Genomic DNA, 22,223 nt, shown 5'->3' on the forward strand with positions numbered 1-22,223 from the left:
CATAAATTTAAAATTCTAAATTTTCCTCTACTTTTGATTGACCTCCAACGTAACGTGCTACCTTATATAATGCTAAGAATTAAGATCATCAATCATGATTATGAATGAATTTAATTAGCCGTCTATGAGAATTATTAAAGATTATTCAGCTAATTAATTACTTGTTTTAGATTTTTACAAGTGATTTTTTGTTAGACATCATAATCCATATGATAATCTTGTTAAGTTAAACTACTAATAAAATAATTTATACAGGTTCCTACCGGTGGACCTAAACCCGTTGGATCTTAATTAATCATAATAATTTATCTCAACTAAAGATTTTTTTTCTCCTAAACAATTATTGTACATGCAAGTTATTTATTGATAATATTATATTAAAATAAATTAGAGGGTAGGTAGTTAATTGTAAATATGGAAAAGGCTCAGATATATCATTAGATTTTGAGAAAAAAAATCATTTATGTTATCGTTAAAAGTTTGGTTCATCTATGTTATTTCCATTTGAGAAAAGTCTCCATTCATATCATTATTTGTTAACAGTTTTGAATTTGCTAAACCATTTTCGACACATGGTCAATTATAATTCGGCCACGTCATTAATTAAATTATTTTTAAAGAAAAAAGGACTCAAATATACAATCGAACTTTGAGAAAGACTCATTTATTCCATATGTTACAAGTTTGGCTTATCAATGCCATTTCAGTTAACAAATAATGGCATGGATAAACCTTTTCTCAAACGAAAATGATATAGATGAGCCAAACTTTTAACAAATGACTTAAATGAACCTTTTTTCAAAGTTCGATGACATATTTGAACATTTTTCCTTGAAAATAAGTCGAGTTAAAGAGAATGTAAAGTTTTTATATGATATGTTTTATTACCCTTGTGATATGTTAGTTTTATACTATTACTCCATATTAAGGGCAAGATATAATTCTGAAAGTAGTCTAAATATAGCATATTATCTACATAAAGAAACAAAAATCACATTTTAATTAATTGAAGCTTACATGTATTTATTCATATACAACAATAATAATAGATCCACTGTACTCCCACAAATGGGGTTTGAAGAGTGTTACCCCTACCTTGAAAAGACAGAGAGATTGTTTCAGTAGACCCTCAGTTGTCTCACTTTAACCAAGGTAATCTACAAGAACCAAGGTCTTGGACTTTTCACCTCACTTGCCTTATGGGAAGAACTTCAAGTTTAAGAGATTTTGAACTTTGACCTTGAAGGTTTTCCCACAGGGCAAGCTGCATCAAAAGTTCAAGCCAGAATTGTCATCAGACCCAACAGTTCCAACTTCCTTTAGCCAAGCCTAACCTGTTTTGTTGGTCGACTACCACATCGCAAAATAGATCTCGCCAATCAGCTGTATTCCGTCGACTATGGTCATATGCTTCCTGCAAAATCTGGCGAAAGTTCGCGTGATTTACATGGAAAGGTGTGCCGATGATATTGTGAAATGAAGATGTCCCATCACCAGCTTCTGAAAGACGAAGGCCCCAGAATATGACTTTATGAATGTGATGATCATCAGTGCCATTATTAAGACTATATGACATAACATCTCCTACTTCAGTAATGGATGATTCTCTCCACAAGGGTATCAACCTCCTTTCCTCAAAATTACTCCAAGGATCTCGAAACTGGAGTTTTGGCAATGTTCTTCCTACTGTTGCATAGAATGGATGGACGCCACACTTTGTCACTTTTAACCCTGTGAATCCTTGCTCCCTGATACTGAACGAAAATGTAATTTGTTCTCCACCTTCTAAAGCTGGACAAAAGTAATCTCCTGGTATGAAGGTCACCCAAGAACGTTTGTCAGCGGTTACAGTAATATCGGGGAAGCAAAGGACCCATGTAACCTTATTGGTCTGATCACCGACCCCTGGAAGTTATGTTCTATGTTTGGTGGCATTGTTAAGGTTCTATTAGATCCTATGTTTCGGTTGCTGAACCATTCTGGAACCTCGCTACCTGCAATATAGTAGCTGCTTGGATAAGGAAGATCTTCATCACATTCTCCCATCTGTATAAAATAAAACATAAATGGTGTGAGTTGCACTTAATTGTAGTAGTACAAAGATGAGATGAATAGAGGAACTAACTAACCAGCTGGAAGAAACTTTCATTAAAGAAACGTCTTGCCAGCTTGCTATTGCTCTTTATGCAAACATATTCAACATTTTCGATAGTTTCCATGCCCTTAATCTCAGACAATCTGTCGCAATTAGATACACAGACCTGTGGCAGTATCCTGTAATTGGACATGTCTAGACTTTCAATGGATGAACAATCATTTGCATGGAGCACTTGCAGATTAGAAGGAAGTAGTGAGAGCATTTGAAGATTCTTGCAATTATCCAGGACAAGACACTCTAGCTCAGATAGGTCGCAAAAGAGGGATGATGGGAGAGTGTAAAAATCATTTCCTCATAAATTCAGGTATATGAATGAGGTTAATTCCCAAGATTGGTGGGAATATCTGCTTCTGAAAGCCTACAATCGTTAAGATTGAGCACCGTCAAGTGACTTAAACGGGAAAGGGAATGTGGCAACAACCTCTCTAGATACGATGAACTACTTCATGCCCATGGTACATAAGATAAAATAGAAGTCAGCCAAGATTGAGCCTTTAAACTTCTGTTGCATCCTTGTAATGATAAGCTTCTTAGGTTTTTCAAGTGTCCCAAATCAGCAGGCAGCTGTTGTAGACCCGAGCAACCTGACATATCTAGATGTTGAAGTGATTCTAGCTTGCAAATGTTGCTTGGTAGATTCTTGAGGCTTACACAGTCTTCCAGATTTAAGTAAACAAGTTTCACCAAATATTTTATTGATGAATCAATCTCACCCAACTCGGAGCAACCTGTAAACAATATTGTCTCAAGACTTATCGCCCTTGAAAAATCAGGAGTCCGCTTTAGTCGTTGACAATGACTGAGATTTAGATTCGCTTTAGTCGGTGACAATGACTGAGATTTAGATATGCCAGGTTTTCCAGGGGCTGATTCATAGAAATAATAATATATTCATTAGTATCTATAGTTCGCTTAATCTAAAATTGTATTATATCTAAACCTTGAAAAACTTAGAATAAGGTTTTTTTAGCAATAAACCTTGATGGTGGATTGCCAAACTTCCATGATGTTGCTATATTGCATGTCCAGAGCCACAAGTTTGGTTAGATGAATATCAGTAGGTAAACATTTCAAAGGGAAATTTTGCCAACTTAGCCATCTTAGGTCCTCAAACAAATTTTTGAAGCTTCCAGTAAAATTCATTCCTTTTGCTTGAAATATTTTCAACCTATCCACTTTAAAATTTAAAAAAAAATTTAAACTTTAATTTCCTTATTTAAATAAAACGTGAATATAAAAACTGAGTTACTAACTAATTTAACGTGATATAACCATTTTTTAAAAATATATAAAATTTATGTAAACATAAAATATAAAAAAAATAAATTTGAATGATCCACTTAAAAATTAAAAAGTTTAAAACTTTAATTTCCTTATTTAAATAAATATTATGAATATAAAAATTGAGTTACTAACTAAATATTTTCATGTTTTATTTTTAAAAATTAAACATTTATTTACGATTAGAATTTAAATAGTCAGTTTTATAACTTCCCATTACATTTCCACGTACACACAAACTCTTAAAATTTATTAACAAAAAATTAATAAAATGAACAAAATTAGATTTTGTCAAAAATAAAAATAAATTAAAATTTACTTGGAAACTCACTAAATATGATTACTATAAAAGAGTAAATCGTGGTTTTTTTTGCCCCTTTTTAATAGCAACTACATGTCAAGCTTTAATTAATTTATCTCCAATTGTTATAAAAATAAAGATGAATATATTTTTTTTAAAGTAAAGGTTAAAGAAAAATAAATCGTGCAACATATAAGTTGGGTTATTCAATTATGAATTTGAATAGTACATATTCTTAGCTAAATATATTAATTTCAAGAAGAATTATTTTTAAAATCAAGTTCATTTATTTAAAAAAATGGATAACTACCCCTATATAAACTGTATACAAATAGTTATTTACCTCATTAATTTATGGTATAATAAAGTACTACAAAAAACTATTACGTTTATGCCTAAATTTTGTATTGATAAAAAATATAACTGTATCTTTTTCTTTTCTTTTTTTACAAATAACATAAATATTAATGGGAAGAAAATAATAAGCTAAAGTTACTTTTTAGGTGGACGTGCAGCTTGGAAACGAAGTGATGGGATCATGTTAGAAGTTATTTATTTGAAATGTAAATTTTTTAAATAGTTACTATACTTAAGATAAAGGCTATGAACTGTCTTTTAACTTTTAGAATTTTAAAACCTATAAAATGTACATAAATTCTAAAAAGGAAATGGTACAAAAGAGACATATTATTATAAGGTTTCAAAGAATTGAAAATTATTTTGTCAAAAGTGAAATAAATAATAGTACATTTAATTAATTGGGAATTATTAAAGAAAAGCTAAAAAAAATATTAGGCCATTAAATAATATATTATACTACTAGAAAAAATTGCAAGTTCCTTGATATCTGTTTATTGATAAAGATATAGGTTATTATTTTCTTTCTGTGAAAAGTTAAAATCTTAATTTATAATTTTAAAAATAACATTACAAGTAAATGACTTATTATTTGTAATTAACTAATTTCAATGATATATATATATATATTTGATCTATTCTGCGCAACGCGCGGGTACATATACTAGTACAACAATAATAACAGACCCACTATAATTTCACAAGTGGGGTTTGAGGAGGGTAGTGTGTACACAAACTTTACCGATTCCAGTAGACCCTCAGTTGTCTATAATATTTACCGTTAGGTCAGTCCTAATACATTGGGCCCTTTGTCTCACTTTAACCAAGGTAATCTACAAGAACCACGTTTTTGGACTTTTGACCTCACTTGCGTTATGGGAAGAACTTCAAGTTTAAGAGATTTTGAACTTTGTAATGTGATGTGAAGATGAGCTACTGTCAGTTAGAAGTTAGTTAATGTTAGTTAGGCTGTTAAAAGTGAAAGGGTAGATCAGTCATTTTATAATAATTAGTTGTAACTACCTAGCATAGAGTTAGTTAGTAAGATTAGTTACAAGTCACAATAAGAGAGTTATAAATACTGTGACTCACTCAATGTAATCTTCTTCTTCTTAATACAAAATATCTGAGATGTTCATGGAGCTCTCATTGTTGCTCTGATTGAGTTCTTTCGTTTTACCTTCATGGTATCAAAGCTTTACCTTCACAGTGCTTACTGTTGAAGACGAGTTGTGCAAAAGATCAAAGAATCAATTTCTGATTCATCGATTCATCTATATCATCAGAATTCATTACAGATCTGAGCTTGGAGCTGAATTCTGTGGTGAATAATTGTTGATTTTTCTCTGGTTTTGCTTCCGCGACAACAATTTATCAAGGATCTAATATGGTGAATGATCAAATAGTTGTGGATCAGTCTCCAATCATCAACAATGGCCAAGGAACTACTGGTTCCTTACATGGCAACATTGGAACATGACACTATAATCATACTCTGTTTCTCAGTCCTACTGATGTTAGTGGCATTAGCATCATCTCGTTTCAACTAGTAGGTGTTGAAAACTATACTCTGTGGAATCGATCTATTAGGCTAGCTCTGTTAGGGAGGAATAAAATAGGGCTAATTAATGGATCTTCTCGAAAAGAGGTTTATAGTGAGGAATTATGGGGACAATGGGAAAGAGTGAATGCCATTGTATAATCATGGCTTATGAATTCAGTTTCGAAGAGTTTACTGAGTGGTATAGCATTTGCTACTACTGCTTTTGATGTTTGGACTAATTTAAAAGAGAGATTTGACAGAGTGGATGGATCTAGATCTTACAGTTTACACAGATATTTCTTCCTTGCAACAGGGTAATATGTCTGTTTCTGTATACTATACAAGGCTTAAAAATCTATGGGATGAATTTGAGGCTTTAGTGCCTTCTCCTTTTTGTAATTGTGATAGATCCAAAGGATTTGTGATCCATCTTAACAGGCAGAAGTTGTATCAGTTTTTGATGGGATTAAATGACTCATATCATCAGGCTAGAAGTCAGATTCTTCTCATGGATCCATTACCAATTATTAATCAGGCGTATGGAATGATAGTGGGGGATGAGAGTCAAAAGGCTATGGTTACTCACACTAATAACACTAGTAGTATGGGCATGAGTTTCATTAGTGAGGATTCAGTAGCTCTGTACTCCAAGGTTGGTAGTAATTCTGGGTAAATCAGAAGTTTAAAAGGAATTCTATGCTAGTGTGTAAGTTCTGTAAATGTAAGGGACATAGTAAGGAGTTCTGCTACAAGGTGATAGGATATCCTCCTGACTTCAAATCCAAAAGAAAGACTCAAGGTGTTACTTCTGGTCAGGTAACAGCTGATGCTGGTCACACTAATACATCAACATCTCAGGAAAACTTCTCATATGGTATGAACACTAATGTTCATATACCAAGTAGAAGTACAAAGGGTGAATCATCCACAGCTAACATGAATGCTAACTTAGCTGGCAATAACCACAATAGGACAGTGAGCCAAGCTGAGAAGGATGTTCAACAACTTCTTCAGGGCTGCACTTTCACAAAGGATCAGTATGATCACATACTCCACATGTTTCAGCAAAGGTCAGAACCTGTTGTAGTAGCCTGCAATGCTACTCATTCAACAGGTAATGTGTTTTTTGTCTCTGAAAATAGTGATCTTTGGATTATGGACACTGGGCAACTAATCACATGGTGTCTAATTTGGATATGTTGATTAAAGAGTCTGTATCAAAACTGGAAGTTCCTAAGACAGTATACCTTCCAAATGGTGATGCTACTCAAGTTACTCATGTTGGATCATGTGCATTATCTACTAGAAGTGTTCTTACAGATGTGTTTCATCTTCCAGAGTTCAAATATAACTTGATGTCTGTCAGTAAGATCACTAAGGAATTAGACTGTTCAGTCACCTTTTCCCCTCATTTTTGTGTATTCCAGGAGCTTTACAGTGGGAAGGTGAAGGAGGTTGGTAGAGAGGCCGGAGGTCTGTATTTGCTGTTGCATCAGTTAGTTGATAAAAAGAAGGAGTCTGCATTGAAGGTTGCATTTGTTGCTACCAATCCAAGCTCAGAGTGTCATGATTCAGATATGGAACTATGGCATAAGAGATTAGGGCACGTTTCATCAACAGTTCTTGCTAGAATGTTTGATATGAATAAGCAGAGTTTGTGTCGGATTTCTAAGTGTTTAGTGTGTCCATATGCTAAACAAACAAGAGTAGTTTTTCCTACTAATAGTATCAAAAGTAAATGTTGTTTTGACTTGCTACATATTGACCTATGGGGTCCTTACAATACTCCTACTTGTGATGGCAATAAGTACTTTCTTACTATTGTTGATGACTTCTCCAGAATGACTTGGCTATTCTTACTTAAACTCAAGTCTGATGTTTGTGTTTCATTGTAAGTATTCTTACAGTTTTTCAAGACACAGTTTGGTAAAATGGTGAAAATAATAAGAACTGATAATGGCATAGAGTTTGTCAATTCTGTTTGTGATCAAATGTTCAAAGATATGGGGATTATACATCAAAGAACTTGTCCATATACCCCACAACAAAATGGGGTAGCTGAGAGGAAACATAGGCACATACTTGAAGTTACTAGGGCTATGATGTTTCAAGCACAAGTACATTTAAGATATTGGGGACACTGTGTTCTAGCTGCAGCTTATGTTATTAACAGACTTCCCAGCAAGGTTATCAATTTTCAAACTCCCTATGAGAGATTGTATGGTACTCCACCTGTATTAAGTCATTTGAGGACACTTGGATGTTTATGTTTTGCCAAAGATCTATCTGTTCATGACAAATTGATGCCAAGAACAAGAATGGCTGTACATATGGGATATTCAGAAGTACAGAAGGGGTATTTACTGTTAGATTTGAGCAACAACTCCTTTTTCACAAGTAGATATGTGTTGTTTAGAGAAGAAATATTCCCATTTTCTCAAAGTAAAAACCAGGTTGGTGAACCTGTATTTACAGATCCTTTGCAGGATACAGGTGTTTTGTTTCCTCACTTAGATCTTGCTTCACTACCTCCTTGTGGTCCATCATCAGATGATGTTTTACAGCAGTGTGATGATTCACAACCTGAGGTTCCACCTATGACTGCAGCTGATGGGGTTGACAGTGCAATATGTAGTGATTGTGTGCCTGTTGTTGTTAATGACACAAGTGCACCTGAGGTGGTTCCGAGTGCTACTAAGACTGATGTTATACCAACTAGCAGGAGATCTACTAGGATCATACAAGCTCCACTGTGGTTAAAAGAGTTTGTATCCTTGCCAGGTCACAAGGAAGTGAAGTATCCTCTGTGTAATTATTTGAGCTATTCTCATTTGTCAGCTAGCTATCAGTGCTATATTGCTGCTACTACACCATGCAAGGAACCTACCAGTTATTCAGAAGCTATCAAGGATCCAAGATGGGTTGCTGCTATGAAAGATGAAATTCAGGCATTGGACAGTAACCATACTTGGGAGATCACTGACTTACCACCTAGAAAGAAGCCTATTGGGTGTAGGTGGATATACAAAGTCAAGTATAAAATCTACTGGTGAGATTGAGAGGTTCAAAGCAAGACTAGTTGCAAAAGGTTACAGTCAAAGAGAAGGGATAGACTATAATGAGACTTTCTCACCTGTGGTTAAAATGGTGACAGTGAGGACCATTGTGTCTTTGGCTGCTTCTAGACATTGGCCTATCCATCAAATGGATGTTTTTAATGCATTTTTGCAAGGAGACTTGGAGGATGAAATCTATATGTAGCTACCTCCAGGTTTTGTCAGTCAAGGGGAGAAAGTATGTAGACTGACAAAGTCTCTATATGGACTCAAACAGGCTCCAAGGCAGTGGAATCATAAACTGACTGAGACTCTTCTTAAATTGAGTTTCAAACAAAGTCAATATGATCATTCTTTGTTCATTAACAAGTCAGAAGAGGGAATCATTATAGTATTGGTTTATGTGGATGATATGTTAGTAACTGGAAGCAGTTTGAAGTTGATAGAAGAAACTAAAAAGGCACTGCAGCTAACATTCAATATAAAGGATTTAGGGGAGCTAAAATATTTATTAGGCATTGAGCTTGTCAGATCAACTGAGGGTATACTAATGCATCAAAGGAAGTACATTCTTGAGCTTATTTCTGAGGTTGGCATGACAACAGCTAGACCTGCAGGAACCCCTATTGACATCAATGTTAAGCTAACTTCCAAACTGTATGATGATCACCTAAGCAAACAGCCAGAAGAGTTGGAGGATCCTCTGGTGGATCAGACTATGTATCAAAAGCTCATAGGCAAACTCTTGTACTTGAATATGACCAGACCAGACATATCATTCAACACTCAAACTCTAAGCCAATTTCTACAACAACCAAAGAAGTCTCACATGGATGCAACACTGAGGGTGATTAAGTATCTAAAGAGACAACCAGGGCAAGGCTTATTGTTATCAAGTGACTCAGATGAGCTAGTCTCTGCATATTGTGATGTTTGATTGGGCCTCATGCTCAATCACTAGGAAATCTGTTACAGGATACATGGTCAAGATTGGTAAATCACTAGTGTATTGGAAGGCCAAGAAACAAACGACAGTTTCAAAAAGTTCTGCTGAAGAAGAATATAGAAGTTTAGCTTTTACAGTCTCTGAATTGGTATGGCTACTTGGCATGCCTAAAGAAGTAGGTGTTGAGGTTCAACTGCCAAGTCAGATATATAGTGATAGTAAGGCTGCAATACAAATTGCAGCAAATCCTGTATATCATGAAAGAACAAAGCACATTGAGATTGACTGTCACTTCATAAGAGAGAAATTACAAAAGGGATTGATCAATGTGGATTACATTCCAACTAAGAAGCAACCTACTGATATCTTAACCAAAGGATTGACCAGATTACAGCATGATCATTTTCTATCCAAGCTTGGAGTGTTGAACATATTTGCCCCTCCAAGCTTGAAGGGGAGTAATGTGATGTGAAGATGAGCTACTGTCAGTTAGAAGTTAGTTAATGTTAGTTAGGCTGTTAAAAGTGAAAGGGTAGATCAGTCATTTTATAATAATTAGTTGTAACTACCTAGCATAGAGTTAGTTAGTAAGATTAGTTACAAGTCACAGTAAGAGAGTTATAAATACTGTGACTCACTCAATGTAATCTTCTTCTTCTTAATACAAAATATCTGAGATGCTCATGGAGCTCTCATTGTTGTTCTGATTGAGCTCTTTCGTTTTACCTTCACTTTGACCTTCAAGGTTTTCACACGGGGCAAGCTGCATCAAAAGTTGAAGACTACTCATTTTCAAGGTGTGTATTTTCTTTCCAGAATTGTCATCAGACCCAACAGTTCCAACTTTCTTTACGCAAGCCTAACCTGTTTTGTTGGTCGACTACCACACTGCAAAATAGATCTCGCCAATCATCTGTATTCCGTCGACTATGGTTATATGCTTCCTGCAAAAACTGGCGAAAGCTGGTGTGATTTACATGGAAAGGTGTGCCGATGATGTTGTGAAATAAAGATGTCCCATCGCCAGCTTCTGAAAGACGAAGGCCGTGAAATATGACTTTCTGAATGTGCTGATCATCAGTGCCATTATTAAGACTATATGACATAACATGTCCTACTCCAGCAATGCATGATTGTCTCCACAAGGGTATCAACCTCCTTTCCTCAAAATTACTCTGAGGATCTCGAAACTGGAGTTTTGGTAATATTCTTCCTGCTGTTGCATAGACTGGATGGACGCCACACTTTGTCACTTTTAACCCTCTGAATCCTTGCTCTCTGATATTGAACGAAAATGCAATTTGTTCTCTACCTTCTAAAGCAGGACAAAAGTAATCTCGTGGTATGAAGCTCACCCAAGAACGTTTGTCAGCGGTTACAGTAATCTTGGGGAAGTAAAGGACCCATGTAACTTTATTGGTCTGATCACCGACCTCTAGGAAAGGATGATAATGAAAAACTCCATTGTATTTGCACTGGTAGATAGACCAAAGGATCATTCCCTCGAAGTTATGTTCTATGTTTGGTGGCATTGTTAAGGTTATATTAGATCCTATGTTTCGGTTGCTGAACCATTCTGGAACCTCGCTACCTGCAATATAGTAGCTGCTTGGATAAGGAAGATCTTCATCACATTCTCCCATCTGTATAAAATAAAACATAAATGGTGTGAGTTGCACTTAATTGTAGTAGTACAAAGATGAGATGAATAGTGGAACTAACTAACCAGCTGGAAGAAACTTTCATCAAAGAAACGTCTTGCCAGCTTGCTACTGCTCTCTATGCGAACATATTCAACATTTTCGATATTTTCCATCCCCTTAATCTCGGACAATCTGTCGCAATTGGATACATAGAGTTGTGGCAGTATCCTGTAATTGGACATGTCTAGACTTTCAATGGATGAACAATCATTTGCATGGAGCTCTAGCAGATTAGAAGGAAGTAGTGAGAGCAATTTGAAGATTCTTGCAATTATCCAGGACAAGACACTCTAGCCCAGATAGGTCGCTAAAGAGGGATGATGGGAGAGTGTAAAAATCATTTCCTCCTAAATCCAGATATTCCAATGAGGTTAAACTCCCAAGATTGGTGGGAACATCTGCTTCTGAAAGCCTACAATTTTTGAGATTGAGCTCCGTCAAGTGACTTAAACGGGAAAGGGAATGTGGCAACAACCTCTCTGGACACGATGAACTACTTCCTGCCCATGGTACATAAGATAAAATAGAAGTCAGCCAAGATTGAGCCTTTAAACTTCTGTTGCATCCTTGTAATGATAAGCTTCTTAGCTTTTTCAAGTCTCCCAATTCAGCAGGCAGTTGTTATATTTAGATGTTGAAGTGATTCTAGCTTGCAAATGCTGCTTGGTAGATACACGAGGCTTACACAGTCTTTCAGATTTAAGTAAACAAGTTTCACCCAGTATTTTATTGATGAATCAATCTCACCCAACTCGGAGCAACCTGTAAACAATATTGTCTCAAGACTTATCGCCCTTGAAAAATCAGGAGTCCGCTTTAGTCGTTGACAATGACTGAGATTTAGATGTGTCAGGTTTTCCAGGGGCTGATACATAGAAACAATAATATATTCATTAGTATCTATAGTTCGTTTAATCTAAAATTGTATTATATCTAAACCTTGAAAAAATTAAAAAGAACAAGGGTATTTTTAGCAGTAAACCTTGCTGGTGGATTGCCAAACTTCCATGATGTTGCTATATTGCATGTCCAGAGCCACAAGTTTGGTTAGATGAATATCAGTAGGTAAACATTTCAAAGGGAAATTTTGCCAACTTAGCCATCTTAGGTCCTCAAACAAATTTTTGAAGCTTCCAGTAATATTCATTCCTTTTGCTTGAAATATTTTCAACCTATCCATTCTTGCAAAGAACTTTGTGTCAACAGTTAAATCTTTCACTCTGGGATGGATCGCGCTGATGCCTTCTATCCGTTCGCTACCCTGTCATCATAACAGTGCAGGATATATTGTTAGTCTTCTATTTATTCAGTTATAATTGCTTATTTTGCTTTTCAAAGAGCATAAAACATCATGTAATGATACTCTCTGTGTTTGGAAACGATTTAGCTTTAAACTTCTCGTTTTACCCTTACTGGAATGATTTCATAGTCAAATAAATGTTGTTAAATGTTTAAGACCAGAAGTCTCAAGTCATTTTTTTCTAAAACTTCCTTGTGCACAGTCAAATACCACCATCTAAATTGAAATGGAGAGAATATCAATATATGCACACACATATTCTATACTCCAGATCAACTAACAAATGTAAGAGACAATGGAAGGAAAGATGTTTTTTTTTACCTTGTTCTTTCGTAGCACATAATTAACATCTTCATGAAACCACAATCTAGAGCGCATATGAGGCTCTTTAAGTGACTCTTGACGAACAATTTCTCTAGCCATATCTCGAACTAAATCATGCATCCACAAATGATTCTGTTCAATTTTGATTAAACATCTTCCAATCAAAATTCCTTTCCCCAAGTTGAAAGAGCGACCACAACCAGTCAATACAAGACTAGCAAAAAGTTCTTGGGCTTCAATGAAAAAGCATGCGATGTCAAGGAAAATCTCCTCAGAGTTCTCATCAAGTGAGTCATAGCTTACTTTGAGTGCTTTGTGAATACTACTGTGATGAGCAAGATTTTTCAAGCTCTCGAGGGTACTTCTCCATGTTTGATCGTCCTTTTTATGCAAAAGAGAGCCCAAAACTTCGAGTGCTAAAGGAACCCCTCCACCTAGACTTGCTATGTCATTCACCAACTCATGATCCAAATTTTCGGGTACATTAGTATTCTTGAAAGCATGAAAGCAAAAGAGTTGCTTGGAAGAGAAATCATCCAACCGTGTTACCTCGTACTTATAGTCTACTCCAACATCATCTAGCAAATTCTCACTTCTTGTTGTTATAATTATTATGCTCCCCGAACCAAACCAGCTTCTCTCTTCCGCCAATGCTTTTATCTGGCTCATGTCATCGACATCATCCAGAACAATGAGGACCTTCCTCTGAGCAAGTCTGTCTTGGATTAGGCATTTTCCCTTATCAACATTATATTGGACTTTAAAGTTCTCTCTTTTTAGAACCTTAGATAGAAGTTGTTCCTGTAGGTTGTGAAGCATGTTATTTTCCGAGCGCTCTCTTACATGAGCCACAAAGGAGAAACATTCATACCCCCTGTGAATTTGATTGTAGACGGCTTTGGCAACAACTGTTTTACCAATGCCACCCATCCCATAGATCCCAAACATGCAGACACCAGTTGATGAGTAGAATTCACATAGAGAAATCACTCCCGCTGCATGAGAATTAGGCCCAATTACCAGTCCTGGAAGATGTATGCATGTGGGGTTTACTAACTCTAACACCTGTTCCACAAGTTTCTTGTTGAATTCTGCTTCATGCCTGAAAACTCAAACTCAAGACAAATTACTCTAATATCTAACCAAGATGACACGAAGGTATTTACCTTATATAGACTAGATTGTCTGTCTTTTTTTCTAGGTCAATTATCTATATTATAAAAATAACAGAGTAAGCATGTGTAAACTTTACTATTGCTTAACAGAATCCATGGAAGCTAAACCTTCATGGATGTGATTGTAAGCTTGAACTCGAATTAAGAAGAGAAGAGAGAGAGAATTTTTATTATCAGTAAAGTCAATTACAAATGAGAAGAAGCACAATCTTATATAGATCACACAATGCACACCATGTGCACACTCTAACAAACTTTCATACTAACTAACTGATGCCAGCTCATAGTTAGTTACATAACAAGATTCTAACTAACTTCTTCTAGAACTTTCAATATTCCCCCTCAAGCTTTAGTCTGAATATACATTGAAGACTCCAAGCTTGGCTAATAACATGTGATGAGAAGCTGCTCCCAGGCCTTTTGTTAGTATGTCTGCTGGTTGTTGTTTGGTGTTCACATAAGTAGGCAGTATCAGTCCACTTCTTATTCTTTCCCTTACAAAATGACAGTCAATTTCTATGTGCTTGGTCCTTTCATGGAAGATTGGATTGGAAGCTATTTGCATTGCTGCTTTACTGTCACAGTGCAACTTAACAGGAATTGTAACATTAACATTGAGTTCCTTTAACAGGCCAACCAGCCAAATTATCTCTGCAACTACACTGGCCATACTCCTATACTCAGCCTCTGCAGAGCTTCTGCTGACTGTGTGTTGCTTTTTGGACTTCCAAGATATGAGTGAATCTCCTAGCTTAACCATATATCCAGTCACAGACCTTCTTGTATTAGGACAAACTGCCCAGTCTGAGTCACAAAATGCTTCAAGTTCTAGACTTGTCTTGCTGCTCAATAATATGCCTTGACCAGGACTAGTTTTGATGTACCTAACTAGCCTCATAGCTGCTTCCCAGTGTGACCTTTTAGGCTGCTGCATGAATTGTGATAACACCTGAACTGTGAAGCTAATATCAGGCCTGGTGATGGTAAGATACAATAATCTCCCAACCAACCTTTGATAGCCTGTGACATCCTTGTGTATAGGATCATCAGTAACCCCAGTCATCTCATCATATTCCACTGTAGTGAGTTTCACATTTGCCTCCAAAGGTGTGTTCACTGGCTTTGAACCACTAAGACCAGTGTCTGAGATCAATTCCAGGGCATATTTCCTTTGGTTAAGGAGAATACCAGACTTAGATCTCATGATTTCAATACCTAGAAAGAACTTAAGATCACCAAGATCCTTCATTTTGAACTTGTTATGAAGTGAAGTTTTTAATTCTTGTATGAGCTTACTACTATTTCCTGTTATGAGCAAATCATCTACATAGATAAGAATCACTGCTATGTCTTGCCCATCCTTTTTTGTAAAAAGAGAATGATCAAGTGGACTTTGCACAAAACCAGTAGCTAAGAGTACTTCAGTGAGTTTCAAGTTCCATTGCCTGGAAGCTTGTTTTAGACCATATAGAGACTTAAGCAGCTTACACACCTTGTATTCCCCCTGTTTTTGGAAGCCTTGTGGCATTTCCATATAAACATCTTCAATAAGGTCACCTTGCAAAAAAGCATTATGAACATCCATTTGGTAGAGAGGCCAATTGTGAGAGGCTGCTACACAAATGGTGGTCCTGACTGTGACCATCTTAGCTACAGGTGAAAAAGTCTCATGATAGTCCAGACCCTCTTGCTGGCTATAACCCTTGGCAACCAGTCTTGCCTTGTACCTTTCAACCTGCCCATTTGCTTGAAGCTTAACCTTATATACCCATTTAGAACCAATAGCCTTCTTTCCAGGTGGGAGGTCTACTACAATCCAAGTGGCATTTTGTTCTAATGCATTGACTTCATCCTTCATTGCTACAATCCATTCCTTGCAGCTGGAAGCCTCCTTGAAAGTAGCAGGTTCAGACACTGCAGATAGTGTAGCTAAAAATGACTTGTAAGAGGGGCTTATCTTTGAGTAAGTTACATAGTTGGCAATAGGATAAAGGCAAGCATTATGAGCTTGCTTTGGGGCTGTGGACACATGATAATCTTTGTGCCAAATAGGAGGCTTGAGGGACCTGTTTGGTCTTGTGTTTAAAGACTGCTCAGGAATAACCATAACAGGCTCAGGCTCAGAACCTGCACTGCATTCTCCAACAGGCTCAGGCTCAGACCCAGCACTGCAACCTGCACTACATTCTCCTGAAGTTGAGCTGCCAGCTGGGCTGTCAATACAATCATCTTCTTCCTCTGTTGAATTGGTGACTTCATTGGAGATATCATGAGAAACTGCATTGTGTAATGGAACAGCCGGATTCATAGGAATTAAAGCAAAGTCTTCAGAAACATCAAAGTCTTGGGACCAACTATCAATATGTTGAGAGGATGCAGAAGATGAGCTAGTCATGAAAGGGAATGTATCTTCCATAAAGGTGACATCCCTGCTGATATGGAAAGAATGAGACTCCAAATCTAGTATTCTATAGCCTTTTTGTGTTTCTGCATAGCCCATAAAGACACCCTTCTTTGCCCTCGGAGCAAACTTATAAGACTGAGGAAGGACAGAAACAAAACAAAGACAACCAAATACTTTCAAGTAGTCTAGTTGTGGTGGAGTGCCATACAGTAATTCATGTGGAGATTTGCCTTGTAACACTGCTGTGGGAAGCTTATTGATCAAGTAGACTGCAACCTTGATACAATGACCCCAATAGGAAATAGGAATTGCAGCCTGAAACCTTAAAGACCTAGCAGTGTTTAATATGTGCCTATGCTTTCTTTCAACCACCTCATTTTGCTGGGGTGTGTATGCACAGGTACTTTGATGCACAATGCCAAAGGAAGCAAATAATTCCTTACACTTTGAATTCATAAATTCTGTCCCATTATCAGACCTCAACACTTTCACCTTCATGCTAAACTGAGTGTTTATCATTAATAGAAAATCTTTTATTACAGAGTAAACTTCAACCTTTGAATGAATTAAGCAAGCCCAGGTAAACCTGCTATAGTCATCTACAATTGTAACAAAGTATTGTTTTCTATCATAAGTGGGAGTCTGGTACGGCCCCCATACATCAACATGTAATAACTGGAATACAGTACTAGAGGTATGTGTACTATTAGGGAAAACTGGTCTACTTTGTTTTGCTTGAGGACAAATGTGACAACAAGACTGATCAGTTACACAACCTTTGATAGCCGAGATGTGTTGCATAACAGTAAGAGAAGGATGTCCAAGTCTTTGGTGCCACAATGATGTTAGACTGTTATCTTTGATAGCTGCATGAACCACTGCCTTTATTGTGTCTTTTAACAAGTACAGACCATCACATACTCTACCAATCCCAATCACCTTGCCATTTGAGAGTGACTGCATCACACAAAAGTTAGGGAAAAAGCTAACACTACAAGATAGGTCTCTAGTTAACCTTGCAACTGACAACAAGTTGTACTTGAAGTCAGGTACATGTAGCACATCCTTCACTTTATAACTTCCCAAAATGATTGAATTCCCTGTGTTTCTGATGGGAGCTTTATTTCCTGTTGGTAATTGAACAGTATTTGACCTCTGATCACCTAGGTAACTCAATTCAGCTAGAAGATCTTTAGAGGATGTAATGTGTTGTGTGGCACCTGAATCAATAATCCACCCACACTCATAAACATTAGATGTCAAAGACACATTACTTGCCAAGTTTGCTTTGCATTCAGTGCCATCTCCAGCACTTTGACTGCTATTGTTGTGTCTGAGATTTTTCACATGGTTGTACTCCTCCTCAGTAAGAGTAAGCCCATGTCCATGTTCCTCTGTTGCAGCATAATTTGCATGTGATTTGATACCAGAATCAACATGATAATTGTGAGAGAAATTGTTAGATCTGTGACCATTCTCAGTGCCATAAGCCATACTTTGCCCTATGTATCCAGTATTACTATCACCTTGCCCTTGTTTCCTCTTGCTCTTAAAATCATTAGGATATCCTATGATCCTGTAACAGTCTTTAGAAAGATGATTTCTATAACCACAATGTTCACAGGCAGTGTTTAGTAACTTTTTTCCTTTGAAACTTGACCTTCTATTCACCATCATTGTGAGAGGTTCCTTGTTGATATCCATAACTCCTAATGACCTTTGACTCTCCTCTTGTATAACTGTGGCATATGCCTGATTAACAGTGGGAACTGTAGCCTTAAGTAATATGTCACTCCTCACATGACTATAAGACTCGTTTAGCCCCATAAGAAACATTAATAGTCTCTGCTAGCTTAGATGTTGAATATAGGGCTTAGCCTCATCACAGTTGCATAAGGGAGCTGGTACCAACACATCTAGTTCATCCCATAAGTCTCTCAATTTCGAATAGTAAGCAGTAACAGAGTCAGTACCTTGTTTTAATGAAGAAACCTCTGCCCACAACTGATACACTCTGGTGAGATTGGATTTATCAAACTTCTCCTTGAAGTCATCCCAAACATGTTTGGCATTCGAAGCATAGACAATCGTAGTTAGCAATTCCTGAGCCACTGTGCTGCTGATCCATGAAAGCACCACTGCATTGCACCTCTCCCAGTGAGCTGCTAAATCTCCTTTGTATGAGCTTTTCAAACAGGATCCATCAACGAATCCAAGTTTATTCTTCACCAATAATGCAAGTCGTAGCGATCTACTCCATAGCCCATAGTTTGTTGGACCTGTAAGCTTAACCGCAATCAAGGTTGCACCTGGCGTATTCGATGAATGAAGATAAAGCGGATGATTATGTTCTAGGGTAGCCACTGTTAACTCTGCCATTACAGAATCAGTCGCTTTGTTATCTGATTGAAAACTATATGCAGCTTGTGAGATAGTCCCTATGTCGCTGCTTTGATACCATGTAAACTTTACTGTTGCTTAACAACTTTTATACCCTTCATAAACTAAATTTCTTCTAGAACTTTCAATAGCATGTTAAAATGCTAATTGTTTAACAACTTTTATACCCTTCATAAACTAAATTTCTTTTCCATGAAAGAAGCAAAATAAGTGTTGGATAAATTGTACCCCTCTGTCTCATTTCATCTGACTTACTTTCTTTTTAGCCAGTCTAAAAAAAAATGACACACTTCTATATTAAGTAACAATTTAACTTCAAAATGTTCACACAAATATCTTAACTTATTTTAGACCACAAGTTTAAAAAATCTTCTTTTCTTCTTTAAACTTCGTGTCAAATCAAATTAACTCATATAAAATGAGACGGATGGAGTAATATTTAAAATATCACTCAATATTAACTACAACTTTAATTCAACAAAGCTAGATAAATTTGGTGAAATATAATTTGTTGTAGACTTAATTTGACGTTCTAATCACCAACTTACAACTCCCCTTGTCTCATTTTATATGACTTACTTTTCTTTTCAGTCGATCAATTCCATAAAGAATGACATATTTCTATACTAAGTAACAATCTAACTTTAAAATGCTCATTTTAACCTCAATGAAATGATTTATAGTCACAAATATATATATATATATATCGAGTCCGGAGCCTAAAGGGCAAAAAAAATTGTCAAAAATTCCAAAATGGCACATCACTTTTTATTTTAGCCAAAAGGGTAAAATCGCTGCGTCAGCAGCGATTTTCCTCTGACAAAATGACGAAATAGCAGCGATTTCGTCTAAAAGATTTTTTTTTTATTAAAAATCGCTGCGATTTTGTAATTTTTTTAATTAAAGCTCGCTGCTTTTTCTTTAAAAAAAACTAAAACGGCACATCAAAAAAAAAAATTACCAAAAGGGGCTTCTAACAAAACAAAAATAAAAATCGATGCATATTTTCTCAAAAAAAAAAAAAACTTTTTTTTCTTCAAAATCGCTGCTATAGCAGCGAATTTGGTTAAGAATTTAAAAAAAAAGTTTTTCTTTTAATTTAATATTCTTTTATTATTATTTATGATATATAATTCAATTTCCTCAAACTTCAACAATTTTATTGAGAATACTGTCGTCTTGTTTATCATTTTTATATTATTAATAAGTAATAATAGGCATGAAAATAATAGCACTCGGAATGAAAAACGCTGCCCCTGCAGCGATGTGTAAGGAAAAAATAATTCTGACTTAAAATCGCTGCCACAGCAATTTTATTTTTTTTAATTTACAATGGCAGCGATTTTTAATAATAATAATAAAAACAAAATTTAACAAAATCGCTGCTGTGGCAGCGATTTTTAATAAAAAAAATTTTTTTTTTTTTTTTTTACAAAAATCGCTGCCACAGCAGCGATTTTTAATTAAAAAGAATATTTTTAGACAAAATCGCTGCTATTTCGTCATTTTGTCAGAGGAAAATCGCTGCTAACGCAGCGATTTTGCCCTTTTGGCTAGAATAAAAAGTGATGTGCCCTTTTAGAATTTTTGACAATTTTTTTTGCCCTTTAGGCTCCGGACTCTATATATATCTATTACTTATTTTAGACCACAAGTTTCATAAACTCCATGTCAAATCAAACTAACCTATTTAGTTCTTTTTCCTCTTAAAAAATAAAAAAGAAGAAGGCTTACTTGAAATTAAGTAAATGATAGCCTGCTATTTTCCCTGCCTCCACAAATGCAGCCCTCCATCTCTGAACCTTGTCCATATCATCTTTGTATTGTAAAAATGAATCAGCAAAAGGGGTATTTTGATGGCGCACATCTGATGGAGTCACATCATAGAAAACTGGAATCACTATCAGCTCCAATTCATTTTTACACTTTATGATGTGTGCAAGCTCCTCTAAGCACCATCTTGACGATTCATAACTTTTTGAAAATATCACTATAGCAATTTTAGACTCTTCTATGGCTTTTAAAAGTTCATTAGAAATTGATTTTCCCGTTTCTAATCGCTCATCATCTTTAAAAATGCAGATTCCACTTTGTTCCAGAGCCTTATGTAGATGACTCACAAAAGTTCTACGTGTATCTTCTCCTCTAAAACTCAAAAAGACATCGTACTTGCAAATTTTGGAAGAAGAAGCATGAGACATTGTTGAATAATATTGCTAAAGACCAACTCTCAGCTTTAGGTATATGGTGAGAAAGTATATTTAATTTGTTCTGCTACTTGATAAAGAGAAATATTTGAAGCCTAACTGACAAAAACTATTGTGAACGCAGAATAATGGGTAAACTTCCAATCATTTTCCTATCTGTCATAAAATTGAACCCTACCTTTTTCATTATTGTGAGAAATTAAAGAGTGAAAAAAGGTAGGCCTTTGCATCAATAAAATCACTCAATCAAATTCATCATTAAAAAAATTAACATGACAAAATAAATTATTTTTGTGGTATATTCATAATTAAAATAATAAATAAATAATTCAAAATTACTATTACATTATATAAAATAATAAAAGATAAATTTATCAATTTCATTTGATAAATTGATATTGATTCATTACTAGTACTTCATTACGAAATTTCACTAACACACCTCAACTACAATAAGGTCCTATTACCCCCTCCCGAACTCATTTTTTTTTTGTAATTTTGTATATCTTTTGGCTTACGTCGCACACTCTATGACTCCACATAATTGAGGTGTGTGGAAGATGCTTGGATGCCACGTAAGCCAAAAAAGTGTACAAAATTACTAAAAAATTGAGTTTGAGGATAATAAGACCTTAGTTTAGTTAAGGTGTGTATCTGAAATTTTGGTCATAGTCTAGGGGTACTTTTGTCTTATCCCTAGAATAAATAATAAATTTATCAATTTCATTTGATAAATTCACTACTAAAAAAACTGCGAATACCGACCTATAAATACCGACCTCCGGAGGTCGGTATTCCTTGAAATACCGACCTAAAACCGACATCCCAGCTTAGGTCGGAAAAAGCTTGGTCGCTATTCAATACCGACCTCTGGAGGTCGGTATTTACTGACCTCTCGAGGTCGATTTTTATTTTATGTCGGAATATTCATTTTTTTAAATTCCGACCTCTGGAGGTCGGTATTTTTATTTTTGTAATGTTGAAATGCCGACCTCCGGAGGTCGGTATTTTTATTTTTTGTAATGTTGAAATTCCGACCCCCGGGGGGCGGGATTTTTTTTTTTTTTT

The 22,223-nt window shown here is 35.8% G+C and overlaps 1 protein-coding gene across 1 annotated transcript; it reads right to left on the bottom strand.

The window, feature by feature from the left end:
• Positions 1-2,602: 2,602 nt before the first annotated feature.
• Positions 2,603-21,190, bottom strand: LOC102590410 (TMV resistance protein N-like). The gene is made up of 6 exons (XM_006366956.2): positions 20,683-21,190; positions 12,927-14,071; positions 12,753-12,757; positions 12,328-12,606; positions 12,186-12,210; positions 2,603-2,964 (listed from the first exon to the last, which is right to left on the bottom strand). Exons 1-6 carry the CDS (start codon positions 21,147-21,149, stop codon positions 2,603-2,605), a joined length of 2,283 nt encoding a protein of 760 aa, XP_006367018.2. The 5' UTR covers positions 21,150-21,190.
• Positions 21,191-22,223: the final 1,033 nt, after the last annotated feature.

This window comes from Solanum tuberosum, unplaced genomic scaffold (assembly GCF_000226075.1).
Source record: "Solanum tuberosum cultivar DM 1-3 516 R44 unplaced genomic scaffold, SolTub_3.0 scf00714, whole genome shotgun sequence".
NCBI classification, from domain to species: Eukaryota; Viridiplantae; Streptophyta; class Magnoliopsida; order Solanales; family Solanaceae; genus Solanum; species Solanum tuberosum.

What these genes read in the sequence shown, in the direction of transcription:
- LOC102590410 (XM_006366956.2), bottom strand. Translation starts at nt 21,149, where the DNA reads ATGTCTCATGCTTCTTCTTCCAAAATTTGCAAGTACGATGTCTTTTTG. An exon ending in TATCATTTACTTAATTTCAA is followed by an intron (nt 14,072 to 20,682) that starts GTAAGCCTTCTT and finishes TTGAGTTTTCAG; the next exon opens with GCATGAAGCAGAATTCAACA. An exon ending in GGAAAACCTGACACATCTAA is followed by an intron (nt 2,965 to 12,185) that starts ATCTCAGTCATT and finishes AAGCGAATCTAA; the next exon opens with ATCTCAGTCATTGTCAACGA.